This window comes from Alexandromys fortis, unplaced genomic scaffold (assembly GCF_014885135.2).
Source record: "Alexandromys fortis isolate MF-2015 unplaced genomic scaffold, M_Fortis_MF-2015_v1.1 scaffold_20, whole genome shotgun sequence".
NCBI lineage: Eukaryota > Metazoa > Chordata > Mammalia > Rodentia > Cricetidae > Alexandromys > Alexandromys fortis.
Window position 1 is genome coordinate 15,124,370 of NW_026067903.1, and position 20,230 is coordinate 15,144,599.

The window sequence follows — 20,230 nt, forward strand, 5'->3', positions numbered from 1 at the left end:
AGGGGGGGGGGGGGTTGTGGATGCAAGCTGGGTGGGATAGGAAGAGAGAGGAGGTATCGGGCAGAGTAGCCCCTGAGGATGACCAGGAAGTGTAGGAGGGGTGTCTGAGTTCCCTGTCCCGGGCTGCTGCCGCGGTCAGAAACTAACTCACCCCAGTGATGTCCCTCCTGGTGCCGGGTTCAGGTCTCCTTGCTGCTTGGGTGGTTCGTAAACAAAGGACCTACCAAGCTCGGTGCAGGCAGGCTAGTGGGAACAAAGGAACTACCACCCTCCCTTTTGCCCTGCCGATTCGGATTCGGTCCTAGAGCCCGAACAGGCTGGGCTGGGAGATGTTATGTGGTCAAAGAGGGAAGCAATAAGGATTTTTTTTTAACTGATTTTACATTCAACATTAGGTTTTCCATTCATATAATGTAGTTCTGGTTTTGACCACCTTAACATTTCACTGTTCTGAACCAATTTATATTACTTCTTTATGTCCCCTAAACACTCTCCACTCTCAACTGGTTTGAAGAAGCAGCAAATGTGGGCTAGGACCTTCCTTTTGCTGCCTTTCAAAGTTTTATAGTGTTCTATACTAGATGAGAATTCAGCTGACAACTGTGTAATGCCAAGTTTACTAACTGCTGCTCCCTGGCTTTGTTCAGCTTGTCCATTGTTGGTCTGAACAGTATTTTTTTTTTTTTTTGAAAAAAAAATGTGATTAATTGCCAACATTTAAAACTCTAAACTTTTTAGGTATAAATCTAGACTTTCGGCTTTTGGCTTCTGTGGAAAAATGGATGATCTGGCAACACTGAATCTATGTTCCCATATGGTACCAGCTGGCTGGTACTATTTAACAGCTGTCCCTGTAGATGGACTGGGCTGTTGCCTACAGTCCTCATGTGTGTCCTCTACATAAGGACCAGTGTCACTTTACTGTGGTTAACTCACTGCTCTGGTTTTCATACACAGGCATAAGGGGAATTTGTGAATTTTTGAAATATTATGTATTCAAAGTTCTATCCAAATGGGGGAAGTATATTGAGGGTCAGTCATGTTCTTTTCTGAAAAACAGTCCAAGTTCAGCTCAGTTATTTGTTTGCTTGCACGTATTATCTACTTTGAGCAGACACTGCTGTAGCTGCTAAGGACAAATAGGGGAGTGGGTCAGACGTAAGCACCTAGAGAACTTACATTTCAGTCTTCCTTGCAGGGATCTGTAGCCACTGTGGTTTAAGTCATGGTTTGAATGAACAACAACAACAAAAATATGCGCCAGTAGTCTTCAAACCTGCACAAACAGTGGGAAAGGTGGCTGAGCAGAGGGCAGTGGGCTAGCTGATTGAAATAATGCTAGAATTCAGGAGGCAGTGGGTAAGGAATGAACGGATGGCAAATATGTCCTGTTCATTAGTTTGATGAGTGAGCTAGAAGCTGCCAATTGTACAGCCAGGTCAGAGGAAGTCTGATTTATAGCAAGAGAAGAGATAATTTGCAAAGCAAGATTATGAGACCATTTGAAAATGATGCATTAAAGATTGAAAAAGAGGTTTACTCTTGAATATGCAAATACATCTGTAGGCTGGGATATTAAACATTAAACAATTACAAAAAATTATAGTTCATTCTAGAAAAGAGAAGGCAATTGGGGACTATGTACCTGACTGAACAAGGGCAAGGAGCTGGACCTTCAGTGTTGTAGGTGGGCAATACTGGTAAGAAGTGAATCTACCCCACCAGATTGCTGAAGCTTGCATGGTTAAGAGGAATCAGCCTCTGCAGAAACCAGTGAGGGAGTAAGTGTAGGTAGGTGTACATGTATAGGTTTGTGCAAATACTGCCATGTTTGTCTGTGTATGTGTGTCTGATGGGCATGTGAGTTGGGAGCTCCATGTTGCCAACTTACCACCGTCACGACCCAACCACAAAGGAGGTGAGGGTTTTATCAGCTAAAAAAATTTGAGCTACAAATCTGTCAGACTGACTTCAACAAGAGAGTAAAGACAAGAATGAGTCGGGACACCAAAAGTGAGTCAAAAGCAAAATTCTATAATGAACCATGAGACTCTTACATTACCCCCCCCACACACACACATACTTGTAAAATGGTTGTAGCCAGCTGAACATCATTTATTAGGTATAAAACAAAAGTATTCTTTTTGGGTAAAAAGAAATATATCTGGATAAATAACCACGACACTTAAGCATTTGAAGAGCCCTTGGTAAAAACTCCCAACTAATGCTGGGCAATGAGGCATGCCCCTTGACTCATCATGCCAACAGAGACATTGAAAGCAAAATAGAATATCAGCTATTATTACACGTGATAAGGGATTAATGTGGGCCTTCAACAGTAGTTTTGTTGCACCTAACTCAAAGCTTCCATTTGGAAGTGTGTTTGCTGTTATCTCTTCAACCCTACATGTGCCCACCTTTCAGTTTTAAATATTCCCAAAGAGAAGTGGCAGGTATCTGTGCCTGCTTTGTTGTTGTTATGTTTAAGTCAGCAATACTACTCCAAACAACACAGTAATTGTCAATAGTAATTTAGTAAAAATTTTATCTGATACTGGAAAAAATTCCAGAAGAAACAATATCCCATTACAGGGATTTATTTTTCAGGAAATTGATAAAAAAAAAAGTTGTTTCCTAATTGATTAATTAAAGGGATATAATAATGTAGTTGTGGTAAGGTCTGTTGCTTCTTTTGCTAAACTCTCAACAAACAAAATAAATCTAGAATATACGTAGGTTAATTCATCTATTTTTAAGATTTCTTTATCATTTTTAAATTTTATTTCTATGAGTGTTTGACGGCATGTATGTATGTGCACTATGTGCATACAGTGCTCATAGAGACCAAAAGCAGTTACTCGATCTCCCGGAAGTGGAGTTACAGACAATTATGAGGTTCTTTGCATGTGCTGGGGATCAAACCCAAGTCCTCTGCAAGAGCAAAAAGTGCTTCTAAGTGCTGAACCTTCTCTCTAGCCCTAGATAGCAGCATATAAGCAAATGAATATGTTTTTATTAATTTGAATATATTTAAAGTAGAGAAATATATGTCATTCACCTGTCTCCCTCACAGCATAGGTTAGCAGCACAGTGCACTGCAGACCAGGCTTCTACTCTCATCATCATGTGACTGATGGAGCCCTGTGGCCTCCTGCTGCCTTCCAGTATCACAAATGAGTACAGTGAATCAAATATCTGGATCCAGAAAGGACCACACTGTAAATTCAGCTGTGCTTAACTGCTTTCTAGTGCTATGATAAACCAGAAGTTATCTGGGGAAGAATGGGTTTATTTCAGTTTTCAGGTTCCTGTCTGAAATCAGGGAAACCAAGGAAGGGACTCAAGGCTAGAGGTTACAGCACTAACCATGGAGAAAAGCTGCACACTGGCTTGCTCTTAGGCTCACACTCAGCTACTTTTTATTTTGCAGTCCAAATCAAGCCACTGAAGGATGGCACTGTACATGGTTGCCCAGACCTTCCAATTTAAATTAGTAATTAAGACAATGTTTCACAGAAGTACGCACTAGTCTCTAATGGGATGGAAGCAATTCCTCATCCTTATCTGATGTTCCATTTTCCCAGATATATCAAGCTAACAACCAATATTAGAAAACAAAGAAATGCAGTTTTCCATGAATTTTAAATCATTATGACTAGGCTGAAACATAGCCTTGTTAAGTAAAAGAAGAACCCTTGTAGTCAGCACATTTTTTTGTCAATGAGAAATTAGTTTGCTTGTTTCTTGGCATGGGAATACGTGCTTCAGGATTTGATTGACTCTTAGAAAGCACTTCTTCATCCTGTTGATTGTGGAAGTGTCTTTCTTGCAAAAGATGCTGAAATGCTTGAAGAAATAGTAGTTGGTTGGCAAGCGGTCAGGTGAATATCACGGATGAAGCAAACTTGACAGTGCAGTTCGTTGAACGAATGAGATGTTGACTGTGCAGTGTGCCATCAAGCATGGCCTAGAATTGTGTCTTTCTTATGAGCTATGGTGGCTGCGAATGTTGCTGATTTTGACACCTGTCATCAGTTTGTTGAACATACTTCTCATGGATGACAGTTTCTCTAGAATTCAGAAGGCTTAGCCAATGAAACTGGAGAAGACCACTAAACAGTGACCATAACAATTTTCTGGTGCCATTTGGCTCTGGAAAGTGGTTTGGTGCTTTTCATTGGTCATCGCTGGTTGAATTCTCTACTTTTCTCTACCAAAAACCACCAGGGAAGACAACTTTCATTTTGATAAACCACTGATGTTCATCTGAATACAGTGAACTCTGAACTTGTCTGTTAGACATCCCTCAATAAGAGAACAACATATTACTTACTGTAGTATACCCTTTCGTTTACATATTATAACCTTTATCAAAACCATATTAGATGGTTACAAAAAGGGAGGGAATTACAATAATAATTACATAGAAAATGCTGACATGACTGTATCCATATTTCTAATAGTCAAAAAATGATTAATAAGTTATAAACTAATTGANCATGAATTTTAAATCATTATGACTAGGCTGAAACATAGCCTTGTTAAGTAAAAGAAGAACCCTTGTAGTCAGCACATTTTTTTTTTCAATGAGAAATTAGTTTGCTTGTTTCTTGGCATGGGAATACGTGCTTCAGGATTTGATTGACTCTTAGAAAGCACTTCTTCATCCTGTTGATTGTGGAAGTGTCTTTCTTGCAAAAGTTGCTGAAATGCTTGAAGAAATAGTAGTTGGTTGGCAAGCGGTCAGGTGAATATCACGGATGAAGCAAAACTTGACAGTGCAGTTCGTTGAACGAATGAGATGTTGACTGTGCAGTGTGCCATCAAGCATGGCCTAGAATTGTGTCTTTCTTATGAGCTATGGTGGCTGCGAATGTTGCTGATTTTGACACCTGTCATCAGTTTGTTGAACATACTTCTCATGGATGACAGTTTCTCTAGAATTCAGAAGGCTTAGCCAATGAAACTGGAGAAGACCACTAAACAGTGACCATAACAATTTTCTGGTGCCATTTGGCTCTGGAAAGTGGTTTGGTGCTTTTCATTGGTCATCGCTGGTTGAATTCTCTACTTTTCTCTACCAAAAACCACCAGGGAAGACAACTTTCATTTTGATAAACCACTGATGTTCATCTGAATACAGTGAACTCTGAACTTGTCTGTTAGACATCCCTCAATAAGAGAACAACATATTACTTACTGTAGTATACCCTTTCGTTTACATATTATAACCTTTATCAAAACCATATTAGATGGTTACAAAAAGGGAGGGAATTACAATAATAATTACATAGAAAATGCTGACATGACTGTATCCATATTTCTAATAGTCAAAAAATGATTAATAAGTTATAAACTAATTGAGAGTTTCTATGACTGAGAGATCACATTTCTGAGGGTTCATACCTGGATTTCTTCCCTGGCAACCTTCAGTCATCCCTGAATAGTTATTTGCTTTCTTCCCATAGTAAGATATTTCCCAAAGGCCTTCCTGAGGAGTATTCTGTAGCGGTCATGTTTCGAGTACGAAGAAGCACCAAGAAGGAGCGATGGTTTTTATGGCGGATTTTAAACCAGCAGAATATGCCACAGGTAAGATGTTAATTTGTTTCATTAGGTCAGATGTGCTGTGCACCCAAATCTGGGAACAGACGTAGTTAGTACTCAAATACTGTGTTGGTTAGAGGACTCATCAACAGAGAAATGGAAGCATTATAAATAGGATAGCCTTGATGAGAATCTAGTACACCAGAGGTTTGAGATTTGTTTTATCTTAAAGATTTATTTTTATTTTATGTACATAAATATTTACATGTATGTATGTATGTATGTGTGCATGTGTGTGTGTGTGTGTGTGTATACACCATGTCCTTATCTGATGACCAGAGAGGCTATAAGAGAGTTCAGGATATCCAGAAACTGGAGATATAAACAATTTGTGCCACCAAGTGGGTACTAAGACTTGAATCCAGGTCTTCTGCAAAGCAGTCAGCGCTCTGAACCACTGAGTCATACCTCCAGCCCTGGTTTATTTTATCATAATTTATCTGAAGACAGTGAAATTACTTTCTTTCTACGGGGGCTAATTGACTGACTTCACCCCATTAATGACCTTCACTTCCTCTCATCACTAATATCACATATTATCCTGATACTTAACTGTTTGTTTCATCAGTAAACACAAATAAGAGCCACATGCCTTATGCCAAGAAGTGATGAGAATAAGAAATTTAGGTCTACGGAGATACCTCAGGGTCTAGGGGAAAGCATTTGTCATGCAAAACTGAGGGGTGGAGTTCAGAACCCAGCACCCACATAAATGCCAGGTGAAGGTGGGGTTCACCTGTAAGTTCAACATTCACAAGGTGGGAGATGGGATTCCCAGAGCAGTTTAGCTAGCAAGACTAGTCAAATCAATGAGTTCTGGGCTCAAGAAAGAGGCCTGGCCTCAATACAGAAAGTGGAGAGCACTTGATTAAAGACACCTAATGTCAGCTCTGGTTTTTACATTCTTGTGAACATATGTGCATCATACTTACACACACAGGCACACACACATCAAAGGAAAATAAGAGATTTTTAAAAGCATAAGTCATGTTCTTATGGAGCAGAAAGTCTATATAATGGGAGGACATTTATGAGAACTTATACAGTACAATTATACTGAAGGAAGTGTGATGGGAGATGTCTGAACAAGAAAGAAGAGTGGAGAACCCAGGAGACACCACTTTGGCTCCACCCTACAGACAGCAAAACTACTTATTAGCATCCCACATTTGTGTCCACTTCTGTACATAACGATTGAATGCCTTTAGCTCTGGCTGATCTTCTTACTATTAATATAATTCCCGATTTTATGATGGGAAGATAATTTGAACTGAAATGTATGTCATCTATAAAATATCTATCTTTGCCATGAAAATGATTAAGGGCTTAAAAGGACCATGTCATTGTCATGTAAAAAGAAATGCATACATTGTTTTTCTTTTAAATTAGAGACCGTATAGTCTGCATACTCACATAGAACAATAACATAGATGAGCATGTTTAGGTATGTGATAATATCAATAACCTTTATACTTCATAAAATGACACTTTTATGAAATCATAACACAAGTATATAGTTATTATTGCATTTGTAAATGTGAAATAATCATTTGCATTTGTATATGCATGCATACCGTTTTATGTTCTTTTGTGAAGGAGCAGATTGTACAGGATGCTTCACGCTAACATACTTGCAGCAAAACACTTGCTTTTTCGTATCCACCAGTGTGGCAGGCACAGCTACTGTCTCCTGCTCATCCAATTCTTGAGTTATACTGTTGTACACATGGAGCTTTTATTTGAGAGCTTTACTAATTTTGAGCATTGAGTCTCAAGCCATGTAAAGATACTCTGCTTATCTTTCTTGTTTTTTCAGATTTCTATAGTGATTGATGGCACAAAGAAGGTGATAGAATTTATGTTCCGTGGTGCTGAGGGGGATCTGTTGAACTACGTTTTTAAGAATCGAGAACTCCGCCCTCTCTTCGATCGTCAGTGGCATAAACTTGGCATTGGTGTGCAAGCCCGAGTCCTTTCTCTCTATATGGATTGTAATCTAATTGCAAGTCGGCACACGGAAGAGAAGGACTCTGTGGATTTTCATGGGAAGACAGTTATTGCCACACGAGCTTCAGATGGCAAGCCTGTGGACGTAAGTGTAATAGTGATACACACACGGTACTTCCATCATCCCGAAGTTAAAGCAAAATATGTCATTAAGAGTGGCTTCCTGGGACCGTGGATGTGACTCCATAAGTAGCCAGCTTAAATAGCCTGCATGGCACCTGAGATTCGAACTCCAGTACCACATAAACCAGGCATAGTGGTTCATGGTTTGTCCCCAACCACAGACTACAAAGGTATAGGCAAGGGGATGGAAAGCTCAGTTCAGCATCATTCTTAGTCACATTGTGAGTATAATGTCAGCATGGCTACAGAAGATCCAGTATAAGAAAGAAAGAGAAAGGAAAAGGAAACAGGAAGGACAGAGGGAGAAGGGAAGAAAGGAAGGAAGGAAGGAAGGAAGGAAGGAAGGAAGGAAGGAAGGAAGGAAGGGAGGGAGGAACCCATTTCCTCCTTTAATGATTACACACACAAAAACCTCCCTCTCATCAATGTTTATAATGTCATTAAATATCTGAAGAATATTTATTCCCAACCCTATTTTCACAAATAATTATATTCTATATTTTATTTTCAACCTCATTTTCTAGTCAGCAAATTTAAAATAAATGTATCATGCCTTTAAACACTAGATGATTGGGAGTAACTTTGAGCAAAAAATTGAAGATAGGAGACAAAGAAAGTATAAACTTGGCTAAACTTTAGTGTTTTAAGTAAAAAGATGGGAAAAAGACAAACTTTAAATGGTTCCAGACTATCTGATGTTTTCATTCAACAACAATAGGCAATTCATTTAAGCAATTTTACTTACTGCATTTTCTACAACTTATAATGTCCTTTTAGAGTTCCTTTGCACAGAAAAAAACAGTCATTAAATCTAACAGTGGCTCATTTGGATGAGCAGACAGCTAGGAAAACTCAGATGTAAGGCCCTTTAAAAATTAAATTTTGAAGCTAAGGTGATATAGATTTACTGTCAATTTTCTTGCAAAATAAGGGCTGTGATCTTTAAAGGGCGAGATCTGCCTACATTTAATAGCTAAATATTTTCTTATGGGTAAAATGATAAGAAAGTCTCCAGAAATCTGAATGCAGATGACCAGGAATAAATGCCAGAGGTGTAAACACAAAGTGCTGACCGTGGAAATGCATTTCAGAAATAAAGTTTGGGAGATTGTTATTTCTAAAGATCTGTTTGGAAGGAAAAATGTATAGATACAAATACATATTTAGGAAATATGAATCTTTTGTTTGTTTTTCAAGACAGGGTTTCTCTGTGTCGCTTTGGAGTCTGTCCTGGAGCTCTCTCTGTAGACGAGGTTGGCCTCAAACTCACAGAGATCTGCCTGCCTCTACCTCCAGAGCGCTGGGAGTAAAGACATGTGCCATCACCACCCAGCCAGGAAACATGATTTATAAAGCATTTTTCTCCTAGAGACTGTGCGTGAGCAGATCAGAAAGACAAGACTGTCGGGCTCTGTGGTCAGGAAGATGAGGAATAGGCAGAGCAGAACAGCCTGTCCTGGGGGCGTGACAGGGCCACAGAGATTGCCCACTAGCTTGAGTCACAATCTCAGTTTGCATCTGCTAATTTGTCAGTGTCTTCACTTACAAAACAGATTTGGTGGAGTTGATTGTTGTAATAGTGTTGGATTTGCACCATGGTTACTTATTCATAATCTGGTCTCTACAGATTAGAAAATGAAAGAAACACACACACACACACACACACACACACACACACAACCTAAAACAACAACAAAGAAAAACCAACCTAGCAATCAACCAAACAACAGCAACAAAAAAAAAATCCTTACTGTTCTTTGCTCTCCAAAACCTCTAAACTTTTAGTAGAACTAAAATATGTCAATAAATGGTGGCTGTAAGTATTAACATATCATTTATCACTGTACAGTATACTAAGTGTGTCTTTGACAAAGCTTCCATGAAGGAGGAAGCAGAGACCATCAGGAGATCCATCACCATTGTAACTCATCTTTATAATCTACAGACTGGGACGTCTTGCAACGGTATTGGAGAACAAAATCAGCTTCCACATGTATTTTTTTTTAAGATATATCCTACGTATTTTAACTGGATACAAGCACTTTTATTTTCTTTTATTGTTCAAAATTATGTTGTTAAAAGACACTAATAATTAACAGATATGCATGTAACTGCCCATCCAGTCATATGAAAACATGTTTATTTCAAATGGAGAGCTCATTAGATTTATTTATAGTATGTGTATAAGTGTTTTGCTTGCAAGTACTTTGTATGCACCATGTCCATGCCTGGTGCCTATGACAGCCAGAAGCAGGCATCAAATCCCCTGGAACTGCAGTTAAAGATGGCTAAAATCTGCCATGTGGGTGTTGGAAACAACCTGTGTCCTCTAAATCTCAGCAAGTGCCCTTAACTGCGGAGATATCTCACTCAACTACCAAAGTGTAATCTTAATTTCTAGAAGGCGAATTTGAAATTTATTGTCTTTTGGTCCATTGCATATTGTATCCTTAATAATAACAGTGTCACTAAAACTTCAGCATATAATTTTTAATTTTTTCTTAGAGAATTTCATTCAAAGTATTTTGTTCATGTCCACCATCTTCCTCCATATTCATTTTTCCAGTCTGCCACATCCGCCTTCCCTTTCATGGCCTTGTTTCTAACCCACTGTATCTATCTGAGGCTTCCAGTACATGCATGGGTGTAAAGCCACCCACCGAAGCACAGGTGGCCTGTCAGGAGCCAGATCCATGAGCAGAACCAGTGCTCCTTCCTCTAGTACCACCAGCTGCCCAAATGCCAAAAAAGTGACTCTTCTGCAAGTAGAAGAAGCTTCAGTAAAAAGATTGTGAGTCTTTTCGTTTAGTGCTATTGACTCAGGATCGTTCAGGTGGTCCAGACTGTTCTGGAAAACCACATATAACTCAAGTTAGCCTCGAGATAACCCTCTTCTTGCATCAAAGTCACCAATTTGAGTAGTTCAGGCAGGTGCTACAGGTTTCAGCTTTTGAGTCTTGCTGAGGATAGCACTAATAAAAAATCAATAGGCTTTATGCAGATTTCACTGAGCATAGGTGAAAACTAAATATCTTCTGTTTACTTTATTAGGAATGACACATTTACTTCATACCTCAAATAGGACGTTTGGACCTAAAGAGAAAGCCTTTTCCAGTCCATGTCAACACCTTTGTCTACCTTCCTGCAAAGTTTTACTTTTAAATGTCATTTTGTACAGTAGTATATGGTAGCACATAGCAATATATCTCTAATTAAATGTTTGTCTCTATTGCCTCCTTAATTCAACATTTCATTTTTATTGCTTGAGACAATTAACTCATTTCCTGTCTGAAGATCTTCCTGTGTAACTGATGGCTTCTCAAATGATCCTTAAAGTAATGAATCATAACTTAAAATTGAACGCCATAAATATGTTATGTATCCATCACTTACATTAACTTTCTTTTCCTTCTATTTGAATTGCTATAGCTCCTAATGCCTAGATTTGATTATCAACACCAATGATGCAAATTACTACTTACTTTTTACAGATTGAACTTCACCGGCTCATAATCTCCTGCAATGCAGACTTCCTAGCTAAGGAATCATGCTGTGACCTAGCAGCTACTAAGGTAGGCTAAGTTTCTTACCGGGTAAAACACGAACAAATCTTAAGTTATCTTTTAACTTAAGGTCTGCAGATTCTGTGTGTGGGACAGTCTGAAGTATCTCACCTGAGACTGGATGGATGAGCCCTTATTTCCAATAGGGAGCCATTCCAAGTACCTGCCCAAACTTTAACCACTGGGTTGTTACTGCAATTTGATGGAGATTTGTTTTCACTCTGGACTTAGCATAGCTCCAAGACGAGTAACATCTTCCCCCTAAACCTTTCACTCCTTGTTTCATCTGAGACCCCAGCTGACTGGAGGTGCTACCCCCATTAAAGTCAGGTCTTTTCTGCATTAATTGGACTCACACTTTAAGTTAAGTCAGCCTGTCTGTCTTGTATCATTTTGCTTTGTGATACATTTTATCTTTTTTTCTTTTCCCTGCCATTGCCAAATCTGCTTTTACCTCATGCCTGGCTTTCACAGCATCCTGCCAACTGCCTTTCTAACGCACCTTCTTTTTCTTGGCGGTATTACCAGAATGAGTCTCTAAATCACCGGATTATATGTTTATTGTTTTCCTACAGTAGATATTTGCTTTTAATCATGGATCTAGTAGACAATGAACTAAAGAAAAATATACTGACATGAACAGAGTCCCTGTCTGGTCATCTTTTTCTCAACATCCTAAGTGATTCCCTGTTGGCAACAAAATATCTGCCCAGTAGAGTGGTCTCCCATGGTAAATAGTCTTGACTTCCCTATATAACCTTGCTCCTACATCCATGTTCTTCCTTCCAAGAAAAAAGCCAGTGCTTCCTGTGTCTCACTGCACTAGTCCCACATACCATTGCATATTATGAATATAATAATTGTTTTTAATTGACTGAAGTACAAATTAGACAGAGATAGAGGAGTTACTTTCAAATTATTTTATATCTAGCACATTGTTAGCAAAAGATTGTAGAAGTATGTATTAGTTTGTTTTATACTGTCTGATAAAATATTATGACCAAAGGTCACTCATGGGAGACTTTTTTAGCTAATGATTCCAAAGGAAGAGTCCATAATGGTGGTGGGGAAGGTAGGCCTGGCAGGAAGCTGAGGGGTCACCTCTTCAGCCTAAACACAAGGCAGGGAGAATGAACTGGAAGTAGGACAAGGCTAGGAAGTCTCAAAGTCCTGGCAGTGACTCCCTTCCTCCGAGGCAACGGCAGCCCTCAAACAGTACCACGTCCAGGTACCAAGTGTTGAACTATTCGAGCCCTTGGGGGTCATTTCTGCTGAAAATCAACAGAACCTCTTCGTTTGCTGATTTGTCCACTACGAAGTTGTGAGAAGGGAATAATTCTAAAAAACTCACCGAAAGTACATACAGAAAACAAAAATCCAAGATTTGACGAAGTTCTATTTCTTTGAATCTTAAATTTCCCCAAATTTCTACACTTGCTAAGAAGTCTACATGAAATTGTAACCAGGGATTTTTAACTCAAGAACTCACATAACTTCTCTCATGCACTTTGAGTAGCAGGGTGAAAATGTAGCCAAACAACTCAGGCTTTCAAATATTTTGTCTCGCTTATAGAACTTGGCTGTACGAAGCCCATCTCAAACTCAGTTTATGCATCCCATTCCAAGCAAAGTGAAAGTCTGCCAAATATCTTTCCATAAATATCTGAAAAGATAACTTGAATGCCAATCTACAGACTTGAAATACCAAGGCTGCCTGAGCCTATACCTTTAATCATGAAATCCAAAAGTTTCTTTGAAGTAGTTATGATTGTATTTTATTCGGGTTCTTAAAATAACCATCTTCTGTCATTTAAAAGTAATACAGTGATGGTTTAATATCTGTAAATGTAATATTCTTGGCCAGTAGTCATTGCCTTATGTAAACGATGGTACTATGAAAATGGTTTATATAGTATAGGTGAAGAATTGGATAAAGTAACTTTTAGTAGCTAAAGTAAGACTTGACGTCACAATTGTTAACAGTTCTTGTTACTTTCACACTGCTAACCTTAAAATTAAATAAAAAATAAATAATGTTTATAAGGATTATTTGGAAATTGGTTTCATAGTTGAAAATAAGTAAGGAATTCATACCAAGTATACAAAAACAACCAAACACAGTAGTTCTCACATTGATAATTATTTGTGGTGAGGACGTCACCATCCACTCTGTAGTTAATAATAAATAACAACCTGACACATTTCACGAACACTTAAATAAGACAATCATACAAAAGTCATTTAGACACACTTGACGAACTTTTGATCGCAACTGTCTTCTTTGCTTTTTATTTTTGAAAAATGTTTTAAAGGGGGTCCAGAGAAATGGCTCAGTGGTTAAGGACACTTACTGTAGAACCATGTGATCCGAGTTCAAAACCCACCACTCGAGCAAACTCCACATGACTGATGATGTAAGGGAAAAACTGCTTAGAAAACAATGAGTTATCTGGGAAGAATAAACAGTCTGTGTAGAGCTATTGTTCATCTGAGTATAATTTTTAAGATCTTGGTTTTAAAAATGTGTTAGGATATCCAGTGATCACCGAATCTGGAAGCAAAGAGCATGAAATCACTAGGGCTAAACATAGGAATCTGATCCCAGTGTCTCGGGTGCTGTATGTTACAGGTTTTATTGTTAGCAAAACTATCAGAGTTCTACCTATTAGAAAACAATTTATAAATTCTTATTTTAGAAAGTAAATACAAGAAGTAAATAAATATCAAATACAAGGACAAAAGTAGATATCCACCATGGTCTCACACCACAGAAGAAATCCCCCAAGAATCACTCATATTCATAACCTGAAAACGTGTTTCCCCTCATGTGTAATCTGTAGTACACAGAGCAGCTGGCATGTTCTTCCACCTGCTGTTTTCACTTTACCGAAGCTGCAAATAAAGAGTTAAGCCTAGGACCAGTGTGGTGTCAGGTGTCCACAAGAGCCATTCTCCTCAGAAGAATCACCTTGCTAATCAATTTTCCTCTATATTATGAAGTATTTCTTTTAGTTACGTATGTAGATGTGAGGCGTGTGCATGCATGTGCATGTAGGCATGTAGATATGTGCTCTGGGTGCAGGTGCAGAAGAATAGGAGAGAGCATCAGAGGTGAGAATAACAGCTGGGGCTAAGTCCCCAGTTGAAGGTGGTGAGAACTGCCCTTGGCTTCTCTGCTAAAGCAGTCTCGACTCTTAATTGCTCTCTCTTTTGCCTCCTTAACTAAATTGAGATGGGAGGAAGATTTTCTCTCTTTATAACCAAACTTTACTTTATGTTGTTCAGCATGCTTTCAACTCACAAGATTTGGTATCTTCTATTTTAAAACTTTAAAGGACAGTGGAAAAGGACATTATTATTAACTAATTATGACCTTAGCATGTGAAAAGAAGTAACTTCCAGCTTTATGTACAGTTATGGCCACCTTCTTGTGGTAATTATATTTTATCAACTAAATGTATGTGATTTTAAACTTTTGTTTGCCAGATAGTTTTCACATTTTGCTTGTGTAAAGTCTTGTATATAATATTTTAAATGCACAATATTTCTATACTTAACTAATCAATTTTCATATATTCTTCGTATGTTGTCAGTGTAGGGAAATACACTGGAGAGTTTGTGATAATGTAAAAGTGTGATAATTTTTCAAACATGGATGACAATGCTTGGTTAATAAGAAGGAAGGACAGCTGTAACTATCTCTGGTTCTATAGGACGAGCATCTAGAACTGACATCATTCTCTTCATTCTCTTTGGGGATTTTAGTGTCCTGAGCAAGACAACGTTGGAAGTACCACTCCATCATGGGTGACCACTCACACCGGTGAAATGTCTTTATATCTACCGGGAAAGCAGGAACTTAAAGACCCATGCCAGTGCATTCCAATCAAGGTATGCTAGCCTTCATATGTACGCAACAAAAGGTCACTCCTCTCAGTGGTCTGGACTCCTTGACTGAGGCCTGTGGTCTTCAGAAGGTACCTTTTCTTCAGTGCTGGTGAAATCAAATATCAAAAACAATACAGCCACCAAAGAGCATCAGAAAAAGAAATCTAAGATTCATTTATTGGATTTTGCTTTCCTTTTTTGAAATATTATTATTATCATCATTTTTTTTTACATCCTGACCACAGTGTTTCTCCCTTTTCTCCTTCCAGTCCCAGCCCCATGTCCCCTCTGTTTCCCCCATCCACTTCTATTCAGAAAAGGGCAGGACCCTTGTGGATATAAACCAAACAAGGCATATCAAGTTGCAGTAACACTAGGCACCTCCCCTCATATTAAGGTTGGACAAGGCAACCAAGTATGTGGAAAGGATCTCAAAAGCCAGCAAAAGAGTCAGAGACAGACCCTGCTCCCAATGTCAGGAGTCCCACAAGTAGATGAGGCTACACAACTGTCACATATATGCAGAGGGCCTAGGTCAGACCCATGTGGGCTCCCTGGTTGTTGGATCAGTCTCTATGAGTTCCTATGAGGTCAAGTTAGTTGATTCTGTGGGGTTTCTGTGATGTCCTTGATGCTTCTGGCTCAACAATCCTTTCTCCCCCTCTTCCACGGGGTTTCCTCATGTTTGGCTGTGGAGGTTTTTTAATTCCCTTTCAATGTGTGAAAGTTACAATTAACAGAAAAAAATGAAGAGGAAAACACTGTATGGCAAGGAAGTATGAAGTATGTAAAAACACCAGGAGTCCTGAGTACATAGCATGTGCTAGGAATGGGCTGTAGTTTGGGAATTTGGTGCTGGAGGAAAAGTGCCTGATCTTCAACAAAGACATAGAAAAACACTCTATATAGTATGTTCTCCTTTTCTGTCTGATGATTATATTTGTGCAGCATCTGCACATATCCAACTACCTGCCTTTCTTCTATTAATTCATTGTCTCTGTTGGGCATATTCAATTTATTAGCTTCATCTAAACCTATATGGCTCTTTAATCCATGATGCTGGGCCCATGGACCATCATAAGCATCCTTTTTGTGTTCATAGACCTGATTAGGTGTGTTCTAAAAAAAGGCCATTGGAGAAATAAATAATGGAAGGTAAATACAATAAGTGATAGGTGGTTGACAGGTAGGTAGACAATATATAGATGATAATAGAGAGATAATAGATAGATGATCAATAGATAGATGATAGATAAAAGATAGACAGATAGATAGACAGACAGACAGACAGATACATAGACAAACAGACAGGAAGATTTGGCTTTAGCACAATGAAACAGAATGATTTTGACACAGGCATTCATCTTTTATTCCCCTCAGGAGGAAGCAGGCTCACCTACTCTGGGTTCCCTTGGACCTAAAGGGGACAAAGGAGAACCGGTAATGTGTACACAGCTAATTCTCTTGGGATGAAGGGATTTGTTCAGAAGTAACTTAAGATTTTCCACCTCATATTTCCCATAAACACATTTCACAAAGGCTTTCACAAACTCAACGGAGATGAAGATCTCTGTAAACCAGAGTCCTGTCAGCATTTGAGTCGGCTTCTGAGATCATGGTAGGAAATTTGGAGGAGCTTAGAACCACGAGTCTTTGTACCTCTACGTTCTAAACAACACTGTAAAGCAGGCATGTGTCCCAGCTGCCCATTACCCTTCCTCATTGCTCTCTCCTCCAGACATCTGAGAAACATACCCCCTTGGTACACTGACAGGTCCCCACTGAGCAGGATCCAATGGCGAACCTTCACTAGGTAGCTGTGAGAAGCTTATTACTGAAGATTTTAGGGGAAATTAAGAATAGGATAACTTGCTTCCTGGGATGTCACTCAGGGGAAGAAGATGGAGAATATCCATGTTAGGATGCTATATGATAATTTTAAGAGTCTTAGGAAAACTACCCATAGAGACTAGAAAGACCTGAACAGGGCGAATGCTGCAAGCTCTTGACCTGTTAGTATGCAATCACTCATAGGTGAGAACCCATGAGTCAAGGTTTGTCTTCCCTTGGACAAGCTCAACTTCACTGTAATGTTTTCTGGTATTTTTGAATGTGTCTTTTAGCTAATCATATAAATTAATTTATACTATGGTCAGGTGACTGTGCTTTCCTCTCAAAGGGAAAAGAGACTTCAATTCCTCACTTGGAAATTCATGATTATTTACACAATCTAGTTGGACTTTTTTTTTTGAAGGAGATTAATGCCTGACAGGGCCTCAAGACTTACACAGAGTATGTGGATCGTGTCCCAGAGGAATGTCTGTCCATCATACTTTTTATGGGGTGGTCTGGAATCGAAGTGGGTGCTGGAGAGGAGATTTCTGAAGTGAAACGGGCCTAATTATTTCAGTTATAAATCTTGGGCTCCTTGGCTTTTGGTATCATTATATGAAAGTTCAAAATAGTTAACACATTATGTAAAGACGACTTAAATCTCATTAAGTATGCAAATCATTCCAGACAGTAAATATACATATTCCCTGTTCACCGTGTGCAAACACTGAGGCCAATGCTTTTGGTGCTTTTGTGTTTGACTCTCATAGAAACTTTCATGTTGGGAATTAATATTGCCATTTTACTGATGGAAAAACTGAGGGTTAGTGAGGCTTAATTATTGCCCAAACAGCATAGGTTGAGGCTGAGAACTGAGTCCAGGTCTGCCGAGTCCGTTTTCCTTCTCTTGACTGGCCTCCATTTTGAAAGCGACTCCCTTTTCTGAAAAGTACCTCAGTATTATGTGTGTTCTGACATTGGGGTATTCTCTACTCTGTACTATTTTATCCTTATCAACTTGTGCAGAGTGTCAGCCTACTATTTGTACCATCGTCTTACAAGTGGGGGGACCATGCATAGGTAAACGGCCTGCAGAGGTAATAAAGTGAACTCCGTGGAGAAAGATGCAGGGATCAGTCCAACTCTTCCCTGCTGAACGGTGTGAATTGGCCACGCCTCTCGGGCTCTTGACGTTTCATTTTCTTAACTGAAAGGCAAGTGTTCTGAGAATTCGAACAACTAATGTTGGGGGCGGGGGGAAGCAAAACTGTCCGTTAATTCCTTTCCCAGGTACCTCGAGCAGTTTTCTTTTGCATCCAGGCTACTTGAATTGCTTCCGAGAGTCGCGCAGGGTCCAGGTTCATTCTGCTTCCAGTGGAGCTAAATACAGTATCAGCTTAGTTTGCTTTCTCTGCAGCCAGTTCCGTGCAGCTTAGAGACCCTACTTAGTGGCGAGCATTGCCCTAGTATTTAGAGAAACACTCAGTGCTGCGGAAGCGCCTTCCTCTCCTGCAGCCAATAGCCGCTGAAATACCAGCCCACGGGGGCGTGGTCTATTTTGAGCGGCAAGCCTCTTGGTTCCGGCTCCTGCTCCAGCGATTAGGCTCCCTTCCTGACGGTTGGTGTTTTGTAAGTTTTACCCCCCAAAATAAATACCCCTTTAACTCAGTCTTTAACCACGTACTCGTCCCAGGGTCTGCGTCCATGGTGGTGCCAGCTCTGCTTCTAACTTTAGTTTCGTTCAGTTGTGAAAGGCATTTAACACTTGTGGAAAAGAACTACCGCCAGCAGGGTGTTTCCTCACTTCTATAATCCAAGGTTTGACATTTATTTTATGTAATTCTAATGAGCCCGTGCAAAATGAAAATAATAGCCACTGATATTTTATTCGATGGTATAGTTGATATATTTTTACAAAGATTTGACTCTAATGAAGAAATGTCAGTCTTTTAAATTTCAAAAACTTAAACCAAAGTCTAGTTAAATATTTCAGATAGAATGCTCCTATTGCTTTGTAATAAAAATACTGTATCTGATTTTTGATTTTTGGCCTGTGAGCGTAACCTTTATTGGCCGAGTCATCTCTTCAGTCTTGTTTTTTATAAATTTCTGAAGAAAATGATTGGTTCACATATAGTATGTGATTAAATGAATAGAACCACAAATCTTCACAGCTATGTTTCCCCATTTTCATTAATTGAACTTACGGTATCTTTCATGTCAGCCAAATAGCATCACTGAGCTTCATTTAGTTACTGCCTTTCAGTATTATTTGATTTTTTCCCCCTTAAATTTAGAAGTCCTTGCCTTGCTCGTGCTCTCTCTCCTTCTGCTCCTGATTTGGACCTTGGGGTTTCAGTCCGGTGCTCCAATGTGGGACTCTGTCTCTGTCTCCTTTCATCGCCTGATGAAGGTTAATATCCAGGAGGATGCCTATATGTTCTTCTTATTTAGCTTCTCTAGGATCACGAATTATAGGCTCAATGTCCTTTATTTATGGCTAGAAACCAATTATGAGTGAATACATCCCATGTTCCTCTTTTTGGGTCTGGCTTACCTCACTCAGGACAGTACCCTCATAAGATCAGACTGCTCAGTTTACAACATGAATGGGGAGGAACTCATGCCACCCCACTCCTAGCTGAGGAACTATGAACTGTTGATCACCTCTGAGGAGAGTCAGTTTTCTTTAGGAGGAGAGTCAGTTTTCTTTAGGAATGTGGTCCTGGCCAGGTTGCCCATGCTCTAATGGATTGCCCCACAACCATGCGTATATTGGTAGCATTGACTGGACTCCACGGTTTGAAAGGAAGAGGAGGGATAGCAGGAGATGGCAATGATGGAGATAGGTTGGGGCGGGGGAATGTGGAGTCTTAGAGGAGTTGGAGGGTGAAAATGGTGGGTCTATATGCTTTACATATGTTGTATACATGTATAGAATTACCAAAAAAATAATAAAAAGTAATTTTAAACACACACACAAAAAGAAAGTACTGTCAAAAACAAAATAAAAATATGACATGTTGAAGCACCTTGGAGTAAGTATGTAGGCAACACGCCATGGTGCATACATGTCTGGTGCATTATTTTTAAATGGAAATATTTTTTTTACATTTAAACCAGAAACTGATTTATGATTATGGAATTAGGCATATTCTGAACATTATTATGCAAAATTTGCACACTAGTTTCAATGTATATTTCCCCCA

At 39.2% G+C, this 20,230-nt stretch overlaps 1 protein-coding gene across 1 annotated transcript in view; it reads left to right on the forward strand.

Annotated features, from left to right (window-relative positions):
• Positions 1 to 20,230, forward strand: part of Col19a1 (collagen type XIX alpha 1 chain) — a 306,409-nt gene that overhangs the window by 49,127 nt on the left and 237,052 nt on the right. The window contains exons 5-9 of the mRNA XM_050134778.1: positions 5,469 to 5,592; positions 7,424 to 7,699; positions 11,229 to 11,309; positions 15,066 to 15,191; positions 16,569 to 16,628. Coding sequence (XP_049990735.1) covers positions 5,469 to 5,592; positions 7,424 to 7,699; positions 11,229 to 11,309; positions 15,066 to 15,191; positions 16,569 to 16,628 — 667 coding nt within the window. The remainder of the gene's footprint in view (positions 1 to 5,468; positions 5,593 to 7,423; positions 7,700 to 11,228; positions 11,310 to 15,065; positions 15,192 to 16,568; positions 16,629 to 20,230) is intronic.